Consider the following 19,204-nt stretch of genomic DNA (forward strand, 5'->3'; position numbering starts at 1 on the left):
TTGGAACTTCCCAGCTGCAGGAGAGGCAGGGCCATGGTTTGTGGGACAGCAGGCACTGTCTTTCTCAGGGGCCTCTTGGTGGGCCATCCGGGACCTTGGCCTTTTCCTTTGGAAGCTAGCTGGATAACTGCTCTCCACCAGGGAGAGCTCAGTTGTCCCTCCTCCAGGAAGCCTTCCTGGATTGAGATGAGAGCAGTGACCAGCCTTTGTTTCAGACCTGGGGAAGATTTAGATGTGGCCAAGGAGGAACCAGCAGTGTAGGTCAAGAAAATGTAGGAGTCATGAATAAATGAATATTCATAGCTTTCCCCACCCAGAAGGAGTTGGGGCAGGGAGGGATCTCATCCTATCCTTGCATCTCCCTTGCCTGAAGTCTTCAGATCTGGGGACTGCTTGGGGAGCTTTGGGACAGAGCAGGTCATGGGACTGGGAGCTAAGACCCCAGAGGGTGGAACGCGGGCTGGGGCCTCAGTTCTCTCAAACTCCCTCCTGCCCAGCAGGGGCTGACAGGACTGGGAACCTCTTTGCAGTATCAGCAGCCATCCTTATGCCTCAGCACCAGAATCTCCCCCAACACACCTACCCTGGCCAGCACTGGGCAGGGGAGGCTGCAGAGGAAAGAGGGGCGTGAAGAAGGGGGGCAGGGATGGTTCCCATACAGTGCTTGTCCCTCAGCTGCCCTCCCCTCTCAACTCTGTGCCTGACCTCTTTCCCCAGCCAAGCTCAGTCCATCCAACCACAGTGAGGATGGAGCCTGATGGGGGTACCTGGGACAGGGCCAGGTCCCAGAAATCCCTCCACTGCGTCCTTGGGATCCTAGGTCTGAATGGGTCTTGGTCGTGGGGGAGAAAGAGCCGTAGTCATGCTCAATTCCTGCTAGAAGCATTGGGGACAGGCAGGAGAGGACAGAGGGAGGTCCCAGTTCTTCAGGGTTGGGAAAGGAGTTTGCGTCTCTTGGAGGGATGATTTCTCTGTTGGATGAGATCTGAAAGCCCTAGCACCCGCCTGACATGTAGTGGGGCCTGGGAGCTCAAAAAAGGTTGTGGCACGAGTGGTGAGGACCAGAGCTGAAGTCAGGCTATAGGAAGAACTTCCATTCTTGATAGAGGGACAGAGGGGCCAGAAAGCCTCCGCCTCCTCTGCTGGGTCTGGAGTGCCCTCTGGTGGTCAGATGACTTGAAGCAGCGGGAGGCCCTTCTCAGAGGCAACTCGCATGAGTTCCTCTACTCCTCAGACTTGGGACAGGGACATCAGGCGGTGTCTGGCTGCTTCCAGCTTCTGAGGAGTTAACGGCAAAGAACTCCTTATGCCCCTCTTAGGCCCTGTGGGTGCCCTCCTCCTACTCTGCTCAGAAGCTGCCCAAGTTGAGGGTCAGAGTGACAGCAGTTCTGGACTAGAACTCTCCAGCAGCCCCAGGGTCCAGGGAGAGTGAGCTCCCTTCCCTGTCTCTTCAGGCAGACAAGCCCATGCTGGGTACCCACCTGGTAGGACACAGCATCCCAGAGGGAGTTCCAGAGACCCAGGGAGGTGAGACGTTTCCCACCCCAAGTTTCTAACACTGAGTTAGAGGGTGGGAGGAACTCCCCAAATCCCCAGTGCACAAGGAAGGAGTCAGCGTCCCTGGTGACAGTGGTGTTTATCACCCGCGGAGAGGCAGGCCCTGTCACACTGTAACGGTGTGATGTTGGGCCAGTGGGTCAGCAGTCACCTGGGTGCCTCACTTGCAGGTTGTGGCTGCTGCTGCTGGTGGTGAGGCTGCTCGGAGGTTCCCCCCTCACCACAGCCAGTTATAGCCCTGCTCCTACACCATCTCCCGCGCCTCCTACAGCCCTTCCCCTAGGGCTGCCTGTGGAAAAGAGGCTCTTTCTGACGCGTGACTTCCTTCTTGCAGCGTAAGGAAGGACGGGAGCGACAAAAGAACTTCCCAAGCGTAGCCAGGCATTGTCTTCTAAAAGGAGAGCATCCTTTCAAGGGCTGGAAGCGAGTTAGGCCTGAGTGTCTAGTTCCTCCTCCTTCAGAGGTCCCTGGGCTTCATCTTCATGCTCCCCAGGCACCTGGAGGGCAGGGGTGGGGGAGCAGGTAAAGGGGTGGCTCCAGGTGGCTGAATGCCACAGCTCAGGGGCACACCCCCAAGGAGAATGAGCAGGCAAGGGAGGAAAGAGGCAGGTTGGATCATAGGAAGTGAGGCAGGCAGGGTGACAGGGCCCTGTGGGCCGGAGGGGCTACAGCTCGGTCTTACCTCCCAGTAAATCCGGTCCTCGTAGCACTGAGAGTCTGGAGGGGCATCCAGAAAGGGCAGCTTTAGTAGGCACCCTGGTGGTGGTAGGGGAAGATGTGTGAGGCTTTTTGCTATCCCCATGGGAGAGATGGCCACCCGGTGCCACAGGCACAGAGGAGCCGGGAGGTCAGCGTGATGCCTAGTCGCCTAGCCCAGGCAAGTCACAGCCATATTTGTTGAGCACCTACTGTGTGCCAGATGCCATGCAAAGGGCTTGACAAGCATTTCCTTCCCGAGTAATCGTAGTGATCCTGAAGGTGAATGTGATCCCTGTATTACAGAGAAGGAACTGAGGTTCAGAGAAGTTAAGTAATTAATTCACGTTTTGCACGGTTGGTAATGAACCAAATGGTGATTCTCTCATGAACCGCAGCTGCTTTCTGTGGCCTCCTGTCCAGGAGGGTGCAGAAAGTGTGTACTGAATAATAATTAGATGAATGAATGGATTGAACCTTGTCTGAGAATGAAAGTCTCGAGTTGAGAGCAGGAGGGTGAAGATGCCGAGTCAAAGCTTTTATTTTGATGACCCAAAGGACCAAGGCCAGACATCAGGAAGGACTGCCTGACCCAGCATTAGTGGGCAGTCAGCCTCTGTGGAAGTTTTCTGTGCTGCAACCTAGTGGTAAGCCAAGCCACCTCCTTGGCTCCCTGCCCCTGAGGGAGGAACAATATACACAGCCCGCCAGCTCCTTCAGGGACTCAGCCTGAGCTTGGACTGCCCTCTAGTGGGTAGAGCGAGCAGCACAAGGAAGCCACAGAACCAGAGTAGAGGAACCCAACTCAGGCCCTTGCTGAGTGCTCCACCTTTCCTTGGCACCAGGAGGAAACAAGTGCCCACTTGCTCCTCCTTACCTGGAGGAGGTAACCCCTGAACTCTGCAACCCCACCCCACACCTGGCACAGTGTAGGTGCTCAATAAATATCCGAGTAAATAAATGTCAGGGGCACGGGTTCCCATGGCCTTCCCTCCAGAGAAGCCCCTTCCTCTGTCTTCTGCCCTCCCTGGAGCTCCTGCCAGCCCCCCACTCCCAACCAAGAGCACTCACCTCCAACACCCCCACCCACAGAGGCAAGTGTCAGTGTGACAAACAACCCGAAGAGCTGGTACATGGCCTGAGACGTGGCACTGCGCTGGCCCTCGGCTATGCGTGGAAACACGCTCTGGAGGCTGCAGGAGAGGTGGTGGGGAGGTGGGCCGTCAGTGCACGAGAGCATTGCATCCTGCAGCCGCCAAAGGGCCTCAGGGGAACCCATCCGGCTGAGTCTTGTCTTTGCCTCAGTCAGGCCCACAGCCTGGAACCCCCGCCCACCCTCGTGTGACAACAGACACCCACATACCTTTCGAGACTTAGTTTGAGGGTCACTTTTGCCTGCCCTATCCTCTGAGCCTTGATGTGCAAAAGTCGATCATAAGGCTCATTATCTCTCACTGATCCCTTAGTCACACTATTGAAATCATTTGTTCAATGACCTGCTAAACTTGACCGAGGACCAGGAAGGCAGTCCCCCGGGTTGGTCTTGCTCACTCTGGTTTCCTCAGCTCCCAGAATAGGGATGAATAAATGAAAATGCTTTTTTTGTTGGTGCACATCGAGGGGAGAGAGTGAGGGAGGTCATTCCAAGGGGTAATGACTTCAGTGTGGATCAATGGGCCGGGGAGGGGGCGGGGAGGAGGGAACTTACCCATCTCCGTAAGCTTCGTGAGTGGCCAGCCCAGCCACGAGGACCCCCACTAGGGCTCCCAGGACCCCAGGCATCCCATGAAGGTTATGGACACCACATGTGTCTTGAACTTTGAATTTTGACTCAAGGATGGGCTGGAGGACAGAACACCAATAATGAGTCTTGTGTGCCCCTCCCACCCCAGGCCTGTTAGAGAGGTGGGAGGAGGGGCCCTGAAGACCCCGTTCTGCCCAGGGCTGGAGGGGCATTTGTACCGTGAAGAACTTGTACCCCAGCGTGGAGACAGTTCCGGCCAGGAAGCCAGCTGCTAGAGCCCCAAAGGGTGTCAGCATCATTTCACTTGATGTCCCCACCACAACCCCTCCGGCCAGTGCTGCATTCTGGATGTGGACCTAAGGGAGCAGGCAAGAGCAAGGCATTGGAGGCCCTTCCCAAATGGTCACACCCACACCCAGCCCAAGCCCATCCGCCACGGGGCGCCCACTGCTTCTGGAAGTCCCTCCACCATCTAACCTCTGACTCTCCTGCTGTTGTACCACTGTCTCACACTCTGCCCCCCCCCCCCCCCCGCCTCCAGTGCAGGTGGAACTCCATGTGCCTGTGCCCTTCCCTGCGGCCCTAGAGAACAGGCCTTGCAGGGTCTCAGACCTCACCTCTCCCTCTCAGCTCCTCCCTCTGCTCCTCCCAAGGCCTCCTTCCCATACCATGTCCAGCCGCCCATCCCTCCCGACAAGGGCGGACAAGGCAAAGGTGCTGAGGGTGCTTGCGGTCAGGGAGTAGTACGTGTTGAGGACTGTCCGATGCTGCCCGTCCCCCAGCGTAGTGGGTGCAGAGTTGAAACTAGGCCAGAAGATCCACAGGAAGATGGTCCCTAAATGGCGGGGAAGCAGGCAGAGTGAGAGGAAGGAAGTGGCTCCCCACGAGGCACAAGCTGTAACTGCAGATAAGTCATGTCCTCTCAGCAGCCTCAGTTTCCTCCTCTGTAAAGTGGGGATAATAATACCTGCCTCATCAAGTGAGGACTAAATGAGATGACACACAGGAAGTGCTTAGCCCACGGCCTAGTAGGTACTAAATGCTCAGCACACAGTAGCTACCGAGGGGTTCTGGCCCACAAGGGAGCCACTTAATTGAAAACCAGAGGGTTGAGGGTGTGTTTTTTTAAGTATCAGGAAAGGAAAAACAGACAAAGCACACTGCATTTCAGGCACTGAGCTGGGCACTGGATCTGCTTGTCAGGAAGATAATTTGGTTTATAACCTCAATGACTTCCTAGAAAGGTGGGCCCTGCAGTGTGCAGGAGAGGCCGCTGTCTGCCGAGCAATGGCTGGGCTGGGCCTGGGCGTTTCAGGGCAAGAACTGGAGCTCCGTATGCCCTGCCTGTCCATTGAGGTTCCCAGGTCAGTCCTGGAGGGAGAGGGAGGAGGGCCCAGGGGCAACGTGAGGGAAGGCTGGGACCGTTAGGGTCGGGTGAGCTTGGCAAGGGGCTGAAGGGACTGCCCCTTGGTGCTGAGTGGTCCTTGGGTGTGCCATGTAACGTCTCCCTGCAACCCCACAGCCTGCCATAAAATCCACCCCACTCGCCCACGGGTGCTCAGAGGGAGAGCGTGGGGAGGAACCAAGGAAAGGCCACGTGTCTGTGTGGAAGGATCTGGAGGCGGAGGAGAGCTGAGCATGTAGGAGGCGGAGGAGAGCTGAGCATGTAGGCCTCTGGGGCCGCACGGAAATCTTGGGGAAGTCTTTGGACTTAAAGCCAAACGTATCTGGGTCTCAAAGGGCAAGGAGGCCTCCGCTGCCCTAGGGTTACATGTACTCTATTTCACAGCAAACCGAGCACGAAATACAAAACCAGCCTCTCTCCAGTTATTTTTCAATACTACCCCCACCCACACAAAAGATTGGCCTGGCCCGTGTGGCTCAGTGGTTGAGCATCGACCCATGAACCAAGAGTTCCCTGGTTCCAACCCCAATCAGGGAACAAGTCCGGGTTTCAGGCTTGATCTCCAGTAGGGGGCATGCAGGAGGCAGCCCATTGATGTCTCTTTCTCATCGATGTTTCTATCACTCTATCCTTCTCCCTTCCTCTCTCTCTAAGACTAGTAAAAACATATATATATATATATATATATACATATATATATATATTTTAAAACAGTCAAGTTTAGCAGTGGGGGTAAAAACATATCTTTAAAAAAAAGAAAAAAAATCAATTCCTTTTCTGGCTCGTTTATGAAGGTAGAGAGAGGAGCAGAGGCCAGGGTGGAGGTACCTGCTTAAAAGACCAGGGTGGTGACTGGTGCTCACAGGTCAAGCCCTACTGCTCCCAGGGGAGACGCACAAACTCCAACCCCCCAACCCCAGGGCGGGGGCTTCTGGGAGGAAGTGTCCTTAGGCGTGGGAGGCAGCCCTGGGGACAAAGGCCTGGGGGTACGAGGTGGGAGAAGCCTAGTGTGAGGGAGATGGAGTTGGGAGGGAGGAGGAGGATGAGGCCTGGGTGCCAGGCTGATGAGTCTGGTTTCTGACTTGTGGGTGGTGAGCCCTGGAGGGCTTAAGCAAGGGTTGGTGCCAACATTTTTGGAAGGCCCATGGGAATGGGCCTCAGGGCCTGCGCATACCGGGCTGAGTTCTAAGAACCTGTCATAAAACTGCTCAGGAGGAGGGGCACAAGTCCCGGACTCTCCAGGAAGAATCCGAGTAGGAAGGGAGTTCTCAGCCAGAACCCCAAAGACTACAGGCAGCACCCTGAGACCTTGTCTGGAGATCCTCCTCTCTGGCCCCTATCAGGGGTCCCTGGAACTGGTTCCCACCCCACCCCACCCCACCTTGGCAGGCCTCACCAATCATGGCAAACAGATCCGAATGGTAGATGGAGCCCTGGCGATGCTTGCTCTTCTCCAGCTGGGGCCTATAGAGCACCCGTGAGAGGACCAGCCCAAAGTAGGCACCAAAGGTGTGAATGGTCATGGAGCCTCCGGCATCCTTCACCTGGGGAGGCAGAGCTGAGGTGGAGGGGAGCCCTGCCCCACTGCCCCACCCCTCCCCCTGGCCCTGGGCAGGGCCTGGCCTTGGCCACCCCCACCCTGGCTCCATCCCCATCCAGACTCACCCCCAGGAGACTAAGGAGCACAAACTCGTTGATGCCAAACAGTGCCACCTCCAGCAGGGCCATGAGCAGCAGCTGGGCTGGCCCGGTCTTGCCCAGCACGGCGCCGAAGGAGATGAGCACAGCCCCAGCGCAGAAGTCAGCATTGATCATGCTGGAGGGTAGGACAGGGAGGGTGAGAGAGGGCCGAACCCGGGGAGCCCTGGGGGAAGGGCTCAGGGGAGGAAGCTAGGAGCCTACTGCACGTCTAAGTTCTTCCCCGTAGGAGGGGAGAGCTCTCCAGTGCCTTTGTGTAGATGAGGAAAACAGTCTCAGGGAGGTAGGTTTTGGGACTCAGCAAACAAAGCCGACAGGTGGGGTGGAAGAACCGGATCTTGAACTAGGAGCTCCTCCATGAAGCGCTCTACCCTCCCAACAGCTCTTGGGTAATAAGGGGCTTAAAGGAATGGGGAGAGGGGTGTGGCTGAGTGTGTGGATCAAGGTTGGGAGAAGAAATCAGGCAGCAAGAACAGGCAGGGCCCCTAAGAGAAATCAACGGATGGGTCAGAAACCTGCATCCTAGAGCAACGTGAAGGTCAGGGCTTAAGTGGGGTCCCGTGAGCAGGGGCCTCCCGGGCAGACCTGGGCGAGCAGGGGCGGCAGCGGCTGCCCACCTCTCCACGCCAACGTGGATGTGGCTGCCGTGGAAGGAGTGCAGGAAGCCCTGGATGAGCGTGGACCACTGCAGGGCAAAGGCCGCCAGGAGGAAGGTGAAGCCCACGCTGCTGAAGCCGTAGCGCTGCAGGAAGGCCATGAGGAAGCCGAAGCCCAGGAACACCATGGTGTGCACATCCTGGAAGCCTGGGGGCATTGGGGACGCTCTGCCGACCACCCGCAAACCCAGCGGCCACCCAGCCCGCCCCGCTCTTGAGGCTCGAGCTGTCGAACTCCCCAGTGTTTGGGGAGTTTGGGACGCCCAGACTGAGCCACCTGTGCCGAGCTGGCCAGCTTGGAACAGTGGGACCCAGACCATCCCTGAGGTCCCCGTGTCAGAGCAAGGGCCATAGAGCCTTTTTCTGCTCTCTTCTCTGCCCCCTCATTTGCCCTATCTCTGGTCTCTTACAACCACTTACCAAAAAAGTCCCACCTGTGTCTCTCCCGCTGCAACCCCTGTCCCACCATGCTCACAATCCTCTCTCCCTCCAGGCGTCTCTTCAATGGTCCCTCTCTGCTGGGAAGTCCTTCTTGATGTCTAACCTCCATCCCTCATACTTCAGAACCTATCCCTCTCCCTTTTGAGAAATTTAAATTTAAAAAAATAATACTTTAGCCGAAACCGGTTTGGCTCAGTGGATGGAGTGTCGGCCTGCGGACTGAAGGATCCCGGGTTCGATTCCGGTCGGGGGCATGTACCTTGGTTGCGGGCACATCCCCAGTGGGAGGTGTGCAGGAGGCAGCTGATCGATGTTTCTCTCTCATCGATGTTTCTAGCTCTCTATCCCTCTCCCTTCCTCTCTGTAAAATATCAATAAAACATATTTTAAAAAAATAATAATAATACTTTACCAAAATAGCTTTAAGTTGTTAACAGATCACCTCAGGGAAAAGGACATGAAGGGCGGGGCGGGGCGGGACTGCTGGCACTGACTCCAGGGCAAAGGATGCTCCTGGCGTTACACAACGCGGCAACTCTGGGAAGGAGGCTTTCGCCTTTTAGTTTGTTTCTTTTTATAGTACGATTTATTTTTATTTTTATAGAAGAATTACTTGAACTATTTTTACTTGTCAGTGGGGTTTCTGGGCAGGGAGATTTGGGGCCTCTTCTGTTTGCTTTCTATTCTGCACTCCTGGGCATAAAAAACTACGATAATAAAGCAATGTACAGTGACACTGACAATAAGGTACATACAAATAATTTGCTTTAGTGTTAGGTCTGAATACCTCTCCCGTCTACTGTAAATGGGGTTTGAAACACAAGCCAGTGCGACCTTGGGCACGCAGTGGGGCCTCTTTCCTCAGCCCGGGGTCTCTGTGTACAGCGCCACGCTCTGTATCGCTGGCTTTCATTTAAGACAGCACAGACAGTGTTTCATGCGTGCTGCTGTTGCATTTGTTGTAAATAAGTTATTGAGAAACAGGGTCAGCCATGACCCTAAGCTCCCCTTTTATAGCTCCACGGGAGAACTTTTGCTTAGAACACAGTGTGAGGAAACGTCACTTCCCCGAGGAAGCAGCCTGCCTTCCCGCGTTCAGGCGACAGATGTTTCCCGAGCGCGGGCGCATCGGGCTCTCAGAATGCAGCAGCCACGGTCCCTGTGCTTACACGCGTGAAAGACGGACATCAAGAAACCAAAGCATCACATATGTGCGGCTTCCTTGGCTCTGATGAGAACACACAACTGATGATATTCCCTTTTTTCCTTGGCCGCCTGGAAGCTCAGAGCTACACTGGAATCTCAACCGCAGCAACTATAGAGAGGCCCTGAAGGTGTTCATCACCATGTTCTGCTTCCCTTTTCTTACACACATGTTTTTGTGGTGAATGACCTCAAGTCCCTTGTAGAAAGAGACAAATCATAAAGAAAACAAAATCACGGTCATCTTTTTTGTTCAATCTGGAGAAGCTCCAACAAGCCAAAAATGTATTCTTGAATTTCAGAATGTAATCGATGATGTGGAGAGAAGCGAGCTTTGATGCTTTTTTGTGCTGTGTGGGGGCTGACAGGAAATGAGTTTGCAAGCCCCTGCAGAGGGTTGGGTACGTGCTGCCAGCCCCAGCAGCCAGGGGAGTGAGGATCTAGAGCCCCACCCGCCTTCCTAAACGGTCCCAACACGGTGTCCCTTCTCCAGCAGGCCCATTCCCCAAACCACCCAAACTCCTCTTCCCTCCCAGGTCGGGAAACCAGTAGAAAAGGAGAGACCTCACTTGGAACTCAACCCACAGGCGCTGTTCTTTTAGGCCTCACTGCCTGCCTTCTTCTCTCCTTGTGCAGACAATAAAGGGGATCCATGTCGTTCTTTTGCCCAAGGACAGACAGAAAGATAACGAAGGGGGCTGGGTCACAGGGCTCTGTGCCCATTACCTGCCGAAACCACTCCAGAACTTGTTTTAAATGGCAACAATATTTACGTCTCCCACCTCAGGCTTGTTTGGAATCAAAACTCAATCCCTTGGCCTTTCAACTGAAGTCTAAACATCAAGAAATCTCCTTCCGTGGAGAATGTTGCTCACAGACACTCTCCATGGGCTATGCCAGCTGGAGGCAGGGGGATGGATAAGGTGACCCCTCCCCGTCCCTTCAGGGGGTTGGAGAGAAGATAAAAGCTCTGTAGAGCCATCTAGTGCCCTCTTTCTTTCCCTAACTGCCCCTCCCCAACCCCTCTAGATGGATGACTCCTGAACAAGATTGAGATTATGGGACAAGGAAAGTTAAAGCTGGGGCTTTAGCATTTAAATTAAATTCCAGCTCTCCCCTTTTAACTCTGTGACCTTGGACAAGCCACATAACCTCTCTGAACCTCAGTTTCCTCATCTGTAAAGTGGGGATGTAAAATATGAGGAGCAGGAAAAACGAGTGTCAAGATGGGGAGGCCATCCCCCCACTCTCCGTGCTCCTGTCTTTAAGGGGACAGATGGGTCTGCATTCTCCTAGAAGAGGTCACACAAACCACTCTGGTCCTGGTCACATCCCCCCTGCCCCGCCTCTTCCAAGATGATTCCATCTATCTTAAGGAAGGTCCCCGAGGCGTATAAAAGGGACCTGCCTGTGCTTTTGTCTTGGACCCCTTCCTCATCTTTGTCTCTGTGGTCCCTGTAACCCTAGGTTTTTCTCTTCTTTCCTTTTTCCAATACCGGCTTAATAGGATAAGAAGCGTGGGGAAAGGCTGCAGAGGGGGAGCCAGGAGACCGGGTTCCAGCCTGGCTAGCTTGCTGTGCGGTCTGGGGCAGCCACATGTTCTCTCTGGCTCTCTCCACATCTTGGTAGAGTTGACCAGATGGGCTTTGAGGGCCCTTCCTACAGACAGAACAGCAGACCCTCAAAGTCGCCATGCCCTTGGCAGTGGCTCGTCCCCCAGCACAACAACAGTTTGCAGAGCTCCCTTTCATCTCCCAAATCAAAGAGTGGTGGCTACACCCACTCTGGCCCTGATCCCGTCCCCTGTACACAAGGACAGGTGAAGACCCGGCTCATCAAAGCCACAGGCTCCAGGGACCTCACACCTCCCTCCTCCCCAACCTTCCCCCGCACCAGGGTCCCAAGTCCACAGGGGTGGAAACCGGGGGCAGAAAAAGAGGGAGGACTCCCAACTGCCATTCCTCTTACTGCAGTGCGGGGCGGGCAGCGGTGTCCAAGGCGAGCCCACCCCTCAGAGGGGTGAGAAGCTGGCAGGTTTCAGGGAGGACTCGGAAACAAGCGGGGCTTGGAGGCCTTCAGGGAGGCCCAGGGGAGAAGCAATTGGGGGTTCATGGTAGGCAGCTGGGTCAGGCCCTTGGACAAGAGCTTACTTCTCTCAGCCTGTGAACTGTTCCCTCCCAACTCCCTGTCTCTCCGGACAATGCATGACCCCAAGAGTCTACCATTCCAGCCTGTTGGCTCTGGCTGTGATCCCAGCTTCCATGGCTCACCTTGTCCAGCCAGGGCTGGGGTGAGGGAGGGGCTGTCACCCCACTCTGCCTAGGATGTCTGGGGGTCTGGCACTTTATGCCCAGGTCCAAACCTCCACCTCACCCTCCAGATCCTCAGCACTGTGAGCTTCATTTTGTCACGCTGGGGCTGGGAGAGGGTCAGGTGGGGACAGCCTGCTGCCAGCTCTGCATACAGAAAGTAGATTTTTTTTTATAGGAGACTCTCACACTCTGGGCCTTCTTTGCACGTATATCCTTCACATGAGGCATCCTTCTCCCCATTGCCCAGATGGGAAAACTGAGGCTCAAAGAAGACCTGCCCAAGCATTTGTGGTGAAGTCTGAGAGTCTGATGTCCTTGGTCTCAGCTACGCAGGGCCCGAATCTCAAGGCTGGGCCCCCAACCTCGAGAGGCTCTGTCCCAGCAGGAGTCAGGGATTAACCCTCCCCTTCCTAGGCCTTGTCAGCAGGCAGCTGAACTGTGGTGCAAGGAGCTTGGAATGCCCGAGTCCCAGTTCCCACTCTGCCACTCACACGATGGGTGATCATAAGCAAGTCACAACCTCTTTGAGCCTCTGCTTTCTCCCCTGTTAAATGGGCTGATGACCCTGCCCTGCCTCTTTCTCAGGGCCGGGGACTGCTACTCTGTGGCTGGCTGGTAAGTCGATGCAATCATTTTCTCTCTGACTTTGGGAGGGCCAGCTCTAGGCAACCAGGGAAGAAGTGCCTGAGCCCCCCTAGTCCTGACTGCCTTCTTGCGACCTGCTATTACCACCTGCTGCACGCCACTCCCTGGCTCCCCTGCCCAGAAGCGTTCTCCTTCCTGTGGTCAGGGTGGAGGCTGAGGAAAGGCGAATTCTCTGCAACAGCCCCGCAAACCTCATTAGGCCGACTGGGAGAGGGACAAGGCAGCGGTCAAGGCTGGGGCTTGGGCTCTGGGCTTCAGTCCGAGCTCCCTCAATTCTGACAGCATGACCTTGAACAGCCACCTAACCTCTCTGAGCCTCAGTTCCCCCACCTCTGTCTAGTTTATAGACTAAAGGAGATAATGCGTGTACCGCCCTCAGCATAAACCTGGAGCATGGCAGACGCTAGGGAAAGGTGTTATTATAAATTTGGGGCATCTTCATCTCAGGGCGAGAGGGTTGCCCACCTACCCCTGGGGGTAGATCTGGGCACCCAAATGCGCCCTCCTGGGGGTCCTTGCTCCCCGCGAGCCCTCACCCACACTCACTTGGGTAGCGAAAGTAAAATTCATTGTCCGCGTTACTGTGGTTGCCCCAGTGCCAGAGGGCAGCGTCGGTTTCGTGGTTGTAGCGGACAAAAACCGCAAAGAGGATGGCGGTTGCGCCCTGGAAGAGGAGGCAGAGCAGGGGGAGCGGCAGTCGCCGGCTGGCGGCGCGGCGGGGGGTTCCGGCCATGGGGCAGAGGCTCTGGCTCCGGCTCTGGGCGCCGACAGGCACTCCCGGGCGTGCCGGGCAGGTTTCACAGGAGCCAGATCCAGCCCACCTGCAGAGCCCTCCCACTTGGCGGCCTCGCCCACGCCCACGAGGAGACCTAGCCCTCTGCTGCTCCCGGGGATTGGGGGGTGGGGGTGGGGGGGAGAGCGGCGGGGTTCTGGGCCGGAGGCCTGGGGTGGAGCAAGGTCTGGGAGGGATGGAGGCGTTCAGACCCCAGATCCTGTTTCTGCCCAGCTGATCCTGGCGCTGTTCTGCTCAGTATGTATTGTGCCTGCTGGTGCACAGCGGCGGACCCAGTGAGGGAAAGGAAGAAAGGGGGCCTGCACCCTAAAAAAAAACAAAACACACAACCCCCCCCCCACAAACCTGTGTTAGTTTAAAGAGTGTTTCCCAAAGAATAGGTGCCCCTTAAAGGCCCCACCTGCCCCTGCCGGTGTGGCTCAGTGGGTTGGGCGTGGTCCCTTGCACCAAAAGGTCTTTGGGTTCCCCTCAGGGCACACTCTCAGGTTGCCTGCTCCAACCCCTGTAGGGGGCGTGCAGGAGGCAGCTGATGGATGTTCTGCTCTCACATGGATATTTCTCTTTCTCCCTCTCCCTTTACTCTCTCTCTCTCTCAAAATCAGTAAAGAAAAATTTTAAAGGCCCTGGCCTGGCCCCTCCAGGGTTAACATAAGAGCTGAGGGGTTACTCAAGCTTTTCCAAACGGAAAGATGGAGAACAGAGATAAAGAGATGGCTCTCCAGACCTTGATTAACCCAGCTGGGGAGGTCTGGGCCTCAGCAGGCCAGGTGCTTACCCTGCTCCAACCTCCGCCTCCCCATCTCCAACCTGCACCCCACCACAGTGCAGCAGGCTGGGCAGGGGCCACACTGCCACGGGGCTTCCCTGCGCAGCCCGGTAAGGATCTGAGAGGCTCTGGGCTGCCTCAGCAGCTGTAGAGAAGGGAAGCCAGTTGGAAGGAGGGTCTTCTCACTTAGGAGTCAACAGTCCTTGTTACACGAGCAAGATTTGCATCCACTGGGGTGGTAGACGGACAGTGAGGAGACTTACTGCGAGCCAGGCTTCAGAGATGAACCAGATGACCCTCTCCAGGAGCCCCTGTCCAGTTGGGAGACAGACACTGAGGAGGGAATTTAACTGCCATTGGGGTAAATATGTGACCTTGGGAAGCACAGAGGCCCTGGGGACCTAGGAGGAGAGGCTGCAGAACCCACAGGAGAGGAGAGGAGAGGAGGAAGAGGACCGAAATGGAGACTTCCTGAGAGGGGATGTCCACAGGCAGTCTAGAAGGACAACCCTGAACTGGGGCAAGTGAAGAAAGAAGAGGGACATTTCAAGAAGGGGCTCAGGCCCTAACCGGTTTGGCTCAGTGGATAGAGCGTCGGCCTGCGGACTCGGGTCCCAGGTTCGATTCCGGTCAGGGGCATGTACCTTGGTTGCGGGCACCTACCCGTGGGGAGTGTGCAGGAGGCAGCTGATGGACGTTTCTCTCTCATTGATGTTTCTAACTCTCTATCCCTCTCCCTTCCTCTCTGTAAAAAATCAATAAAATATATTTTTTTTTATAAAAGAAGGGACTCAGTATAGACACAAGCCTGGCTGTGTGAGTGTCCAGTATGTTCAGGAACTGAGGCTGAGGGTGGGGCGTCTAAAAAGACCTTGAAGGCCCTGCTAAGGCACATGGCCTCTACCCAGTGGATGCTGCGCCACTGGAGGGCTCTAAACAGGTGGAGGACTTGGACTATTGCTTTCTGACACCTGCAAGCCATAAGGCTCTTCGAAGAAGAAAAGCTGAAGGCCATTGTCAGAGGGGCAAGTGAGAGGGGAGGTCCTCTGCAACGTTGCCACCCTGCTGTCTGAGGGGCCTGTCATGCTGCAGGGGCTTGTGGGTGTTTGCGAAGATGTTCCAGACCCCTGCCTGAAGGAAGAGTTGCCGTTCCCAGGAGATGCGGTCTGGGTCCGCAGGCGCCAGCCACTCCCCAGAGCAGCTACGGAGTGGGGCTCCTCCTAAGAACGACCTTGCCCCTTCTCAGGAGGCCCTGATCCTCCTCCTTTCCCCAGTTCACCTCCTCCCCCACCTCCCCTCATGGGCGAGCCTCTGAGCCAGCGTGGGCTCTGGGGGACAGTGTGGCATTCTAGGTGTCCAACTGCCTGACCTAATGCCCAGCCAGGCAGGCTGGGGGGTGGGGGGATCAGCCGCTGGGTAGCAGCAGCCTCTGGTAGCACTGCTCTTAGCAGGCCAGGCATGCTCTCTGGCCTTCAGTGGCCGCTGGCCCCTGGCCCCTGGCCCAGAGGCTCTACTTGATCAGCAGGAAAGCTGTTTTCCAGCTCCTTCTGTGGAGTGGTGTGGGCAGTGGATGTCTGGTCAACAGTCTTTGGGTAATGATTCTTGGTAAATCAGCATCTGGATATCCTCCCAGGCTCAGCCTTCTGCTCCAGAGACACAGCCTGCTTTCTGAGCCCTGTTCGGGTGCAGGAGTTGCTCTGGGTTGTCCAGGCAGGGTCTGGATAAGCCCTACAAGGGGAAGAGTCTTCAAGAGCTACAGAACCAGAGAGAGCAAGACCTCTCAGCTGGGCCTTCCTAGCATCCTCTGGGAGTTTCCTCCCTGATTGCGGCCTCCTCCGTCTCTTTCTTGCCTGCTGACTCTCTCAGTTTTTCTAAATTCCTCAAGATCTCTGATTTTCGCCGAAACCGGTTTGGCTCAGTGGATAGAGCGTCGGCCTGTGGACTGAAAGGTCCCAGGTTCGATTCCGGTCAAGGGCATGTACCTTGGTTGTGGGCACATCCCCAGTAGGAGGTGTGCAGGAGGCAGCTGATCGATGTTTCTGTCTCATCGATGTTTCTAACTCTCTATCCCTCTCCCTTCCTCTCTGTAAAAAATCAATAAAATATATTTAAAAAAAAAAAAAAAGATCTCTGATTTTTCCTCTCTTCTGTTGCTCATCCATTCATTCAACAACTATTCATTTAGTGCCAGTCCTGGGCCAGCTCCTGGGGTTCTAGTCAACACCATAACAGGGTTGGGTCCTGGAGAACCCCTGCCCTGGCAGGTGATAACCCTTTTTGTGTTGGATTGTGGACAGGTGGAGAGGGAGCCCTTGGAAGGGCCAGGATAGCTGGGCCAGCCGCTAGCGGGTACACTTGGAGACCTTTGGGCAACATCTCTTTACCGGCTTGTATGGGACAATCTCGATATTTTAACAACTAGTGAGCACCTGCTGGTTTCACCCTTTGGTCCAGCAGAGAGCAAGACCCTTGTGAAGGTGTCCATGGCCCACCGCCTATTGTGGAAAGGCTCAGTCCATGGTTTTCCTTCGGCTCATCCAGCGATGGCAAGCTCTAGGTGCCCCCTCCTGCCTCCTCTGGCCCTGGAAGCTCTGATGGATTTGGGGACCTCATCTCTCACTCCTTCCTCCACATCAGACCTCCTCTTAGGGGCCCCTGACTCTGTCACCGGCTCTCTGCCTGCCTGGCCTGGGGTCTGTCCAATCTTCGACTTCCCATCTCTAGTTTCCAGCTGGGACTGGCTGAGCACCTGAAGGGTAGCCAAGGGGAACCGGTGTCTGCTGCTTGCCCTGGCCCAGCCTGGCCAGGCCATCCATGGGGACCAGGGCTCAGGTTACTGAGTAACTCGGGGTTGCTTAGAGCTGCCCTTTATCAGGGTCACCTCCTCCCCACTCCCTGCTATTTTGGCTTGGAAATCCCAGAGCCGCTTCGTTCCCTTAGTTCCAATGAACTTTCTCCAGTGTTATGGGCAACAAAAGAGAAAAGTAGCAAAGCACCAGTGTGAAGACATTTGTTTGTTCATTTATGTGTTGATTCATTCATTCATTCACCACATTTTAAAAAATTATATTTTTATTGATTTGAGAGAGGAAGGGAGAGATAGAATCATCAGTGATGAGAAAGAATCATTGATCGACTGCCTCCTGCATGTCCCCTACTGGGGATCGAGCCCACAACCGGGATGTGTGCCCTGACTGGGAATGGAACTGTATGTTCCCTTATATACAGGAGTAATAACATTGCCCTTGTGGAAATGTTATGAGGATCCCAAATAATCGATGCAGAAAGCTGGCATTGCCTAAGCATTCAACAGATGTGATCATTACTGTTCTCTCCTGCCCCAGCTTCTGGCTTCCTCTTCCTCCCACTTCCTTTGCCCACCCTCTCCTGGAGATAGCGGGCGGTGGAGCGAAGTTAACCCACTGGCCCCCCTCCCTCCACCACCAGCACCTTCACCCTGGGCTTGCAGCTTAGGTTAGCTCCCTGGAGGGGGCACCTGGTCACACTTCCAGCATCCGTCCTGGAGGGGCAAAGGGTGCACTCATTCACGCCTTTGGCTGGCCTATGTGTGCTCCGTGGTGGGTTCTCAGCGCCGTCTTCACCTTCCTTTCTCCTCAGCCAGATCATTTGTAAACAAAATTATCCTTCCCACATATTCATTCAATAAATATTTATCTATGTAAGTATTTCATTTTATTAGCATTCAAATATCTCTTAAGAAGCCGCTGTGTGTCAGGGACTATTCTATGCAGTGGTTGTATAGCAATGGAAAAAAACTGTTAGAAACAGGAACCACCACCACCACCTTGATTTTTCATTAATGTGAAACATTAATTTAAAAAAAATTTTAGTTTTTTTTTTTTTTATTGATTTCAAAGAGGAAGGGAGAGGGAGAGAGAGATAGAAATATCAATGATGAGAGATCAATCATTCATCAGCACACCTCCCAGTGGGGATCAAGCCGGCAACCCAGGCATGTGCTCTTGACTGGAATCGAACCCGGGACCCTTCAGTCCACAGGCCAATGCTCTATCCACTGAGCCAAACTGGCTAGGGCTAATTGTATTATTTTAAAATGTGTCACTACTTGAAACTAGTGACTTGACTATGCACAGAAAACCTGCCAAATAGTTTGTAAATGCCAGAAGATGAAAAAAAAACCCAGCAGGTCCTGTGTTTGGAAGATAGGAGATGGGCTGGGGCAGCATGTCTCAGAGAAGATGCTCCCTGGAGTGTGCTGGGAGGACCCCTCCAGGGTTCTGACTCTCCCCTTCCAAATTCTACTTTCCCAAGCTCTGGACACACCCAAAGCTCTGGATTCAGGCAGAAGTGCCACATCTAAGGTGGGCAATAAACAGAGAGGCCGGTTCAGATGAAAACGATAGGAAGGTACAAAAAAAGCCCGGGGATGCTTTACCTGGAGAATTAAATTGATTGTGAGATGAGGGCACAATTGGTCCCCATGTTCACCGTGGAATTGGCTTACTAACCGCCTGGAGAGCCCTGGCCAGTGTGGCTTGGTTGATTGAGTACCATCCTTCACCATTTGAAAAATTTGTTCACTTCCATGCAAATGCACTTCTAAAGAATTTGAGCCCTCCCTAGAGATATGAGGACGCATTTCCTACTGGGTTGTAAGATTTGAAGAATACTTTACACACAATCCATACCAAAGGAGCCATATTTCTGACTAGACAATAACAGAGGATGAGTTTGGGGAGCAGCAAAAGGTGGCAGAAGAGAAAATTAAAAAAGGTGCTTTACATTATTTTATATATTTCTCACAATAATCCTATGAAGTGGGTAGATTTATCCACATTTTGAGAAAACTTAAGTGGAGAAATTTGTTCAAGATTCCACCATTAGTAGGTAGCGGTGCGGGAATCAAATTGAGGCCTGTAAACTCCAAATTCATGCTCTTTGCCACTGCACAGCTAGCTCTGCAAAAAGAGCTAGTCCCGTGGTCGGCAAACCGCGGTTCACGAGCCACATGCGGCTCTTTGGCCCCTTGAGTGTGGCTCTTCCACAAAATACCACGGCCTGGGCGAGTCTATTTTGAAGAAGTGGCGTTAGAAGAAGTTTAAGTTTAAAAAATTTGGCTCTCAAAAGAAACTTCAATCGTTGTACTGCTGGTATTTGGCTCTGTTGACTAATGAGTTTGCCAACCACTGAGCTAGTTCATTGATGTCTACACTATGACATAGTAGGCCTCTCAGATAAAGTAAACTCCTCCACCTACAGTTAAGTGGATAGTCCGATGGGCTCAGGCATTTCCCTGGCCACCAGTG

General features: G+C 54.3%; 1 protein-coding gene across 1 annotated transcript; it reads right to left on the reverse strand.

The window, feature by feature from the left end:
• Nucleotides 1–1,619: 1,619 nt before the first annotated feature.
• RHBG (Rh family B glycoprotein) lies at nucleotides 1,620–13,134 on the reverse strand. Its single transcript, XM_080648094.1, has 10 exons — nucleotides 12,904–13,134; nucleotides 7,718–7,904; nucleotides 7,068–7,218; nucleotides 6,799–6,946; nucleotides 4,666–4,832; nucleotides 4,216–4,353; nucleotides 3,962–4,095; nucleotides 3,325–3,446; nucleotides 2,240–2,313; nucleotides 1,620–2,054 (listed from the first exon to the last, which is right to left on the reverse strand). The coding sequence occupies exons 1-10, from the start codon at nucleotides 13,088–13,090 to the stop codon at nucleotides 1,986–1,988; spliced, it is 1,377 nt and encodes a 458-aa protein (XP_080504220.1). The 5' UTR covers nucleotides 13,091–13,134; the 3' UTR covers nucleotides 1,620–1,985.
• Between the last annotated feature and the right edge of the window lie 6,070 nt (nucleotides 13,135–19,204).

Source organism: Plecotus auritus (genome assembly GCF_963455305.1).
Source record: "Plecotus auritus genome assembly, chromosome: 12".
In the NCBI taxonomy this organism is placed as follows: domain Eukaryota; kingdom Metazoa; phylum Chordata; class Mammalia; order Chiroptera; family Vespertilionidae; genus Plecotus; species Plecotus auritus.

Coding starts and splice junctions, on each gene's coding strand:
- RHBG (XM_080648094.1), bottom strand. CDS start 13,090: ATGGCCGGAACCCCCCGCCGCGCCGCCAGCCGGCGACTGCCGCTCCCC. Junction 4,833..6,798: donor GGATCTGTTTGCCATGATTG/GTGAGGCCTGCC, acceptor CCCGCCATTTAG/GGACCATCTTCCTGTGGATC. Junction 4,354..4,665: donor GGGATGGGCGGCTGGACATG/GTATGGGAAGGA, acceptor CTGCTCCCTTAG/GTCCACATCCAGAATGCAGC.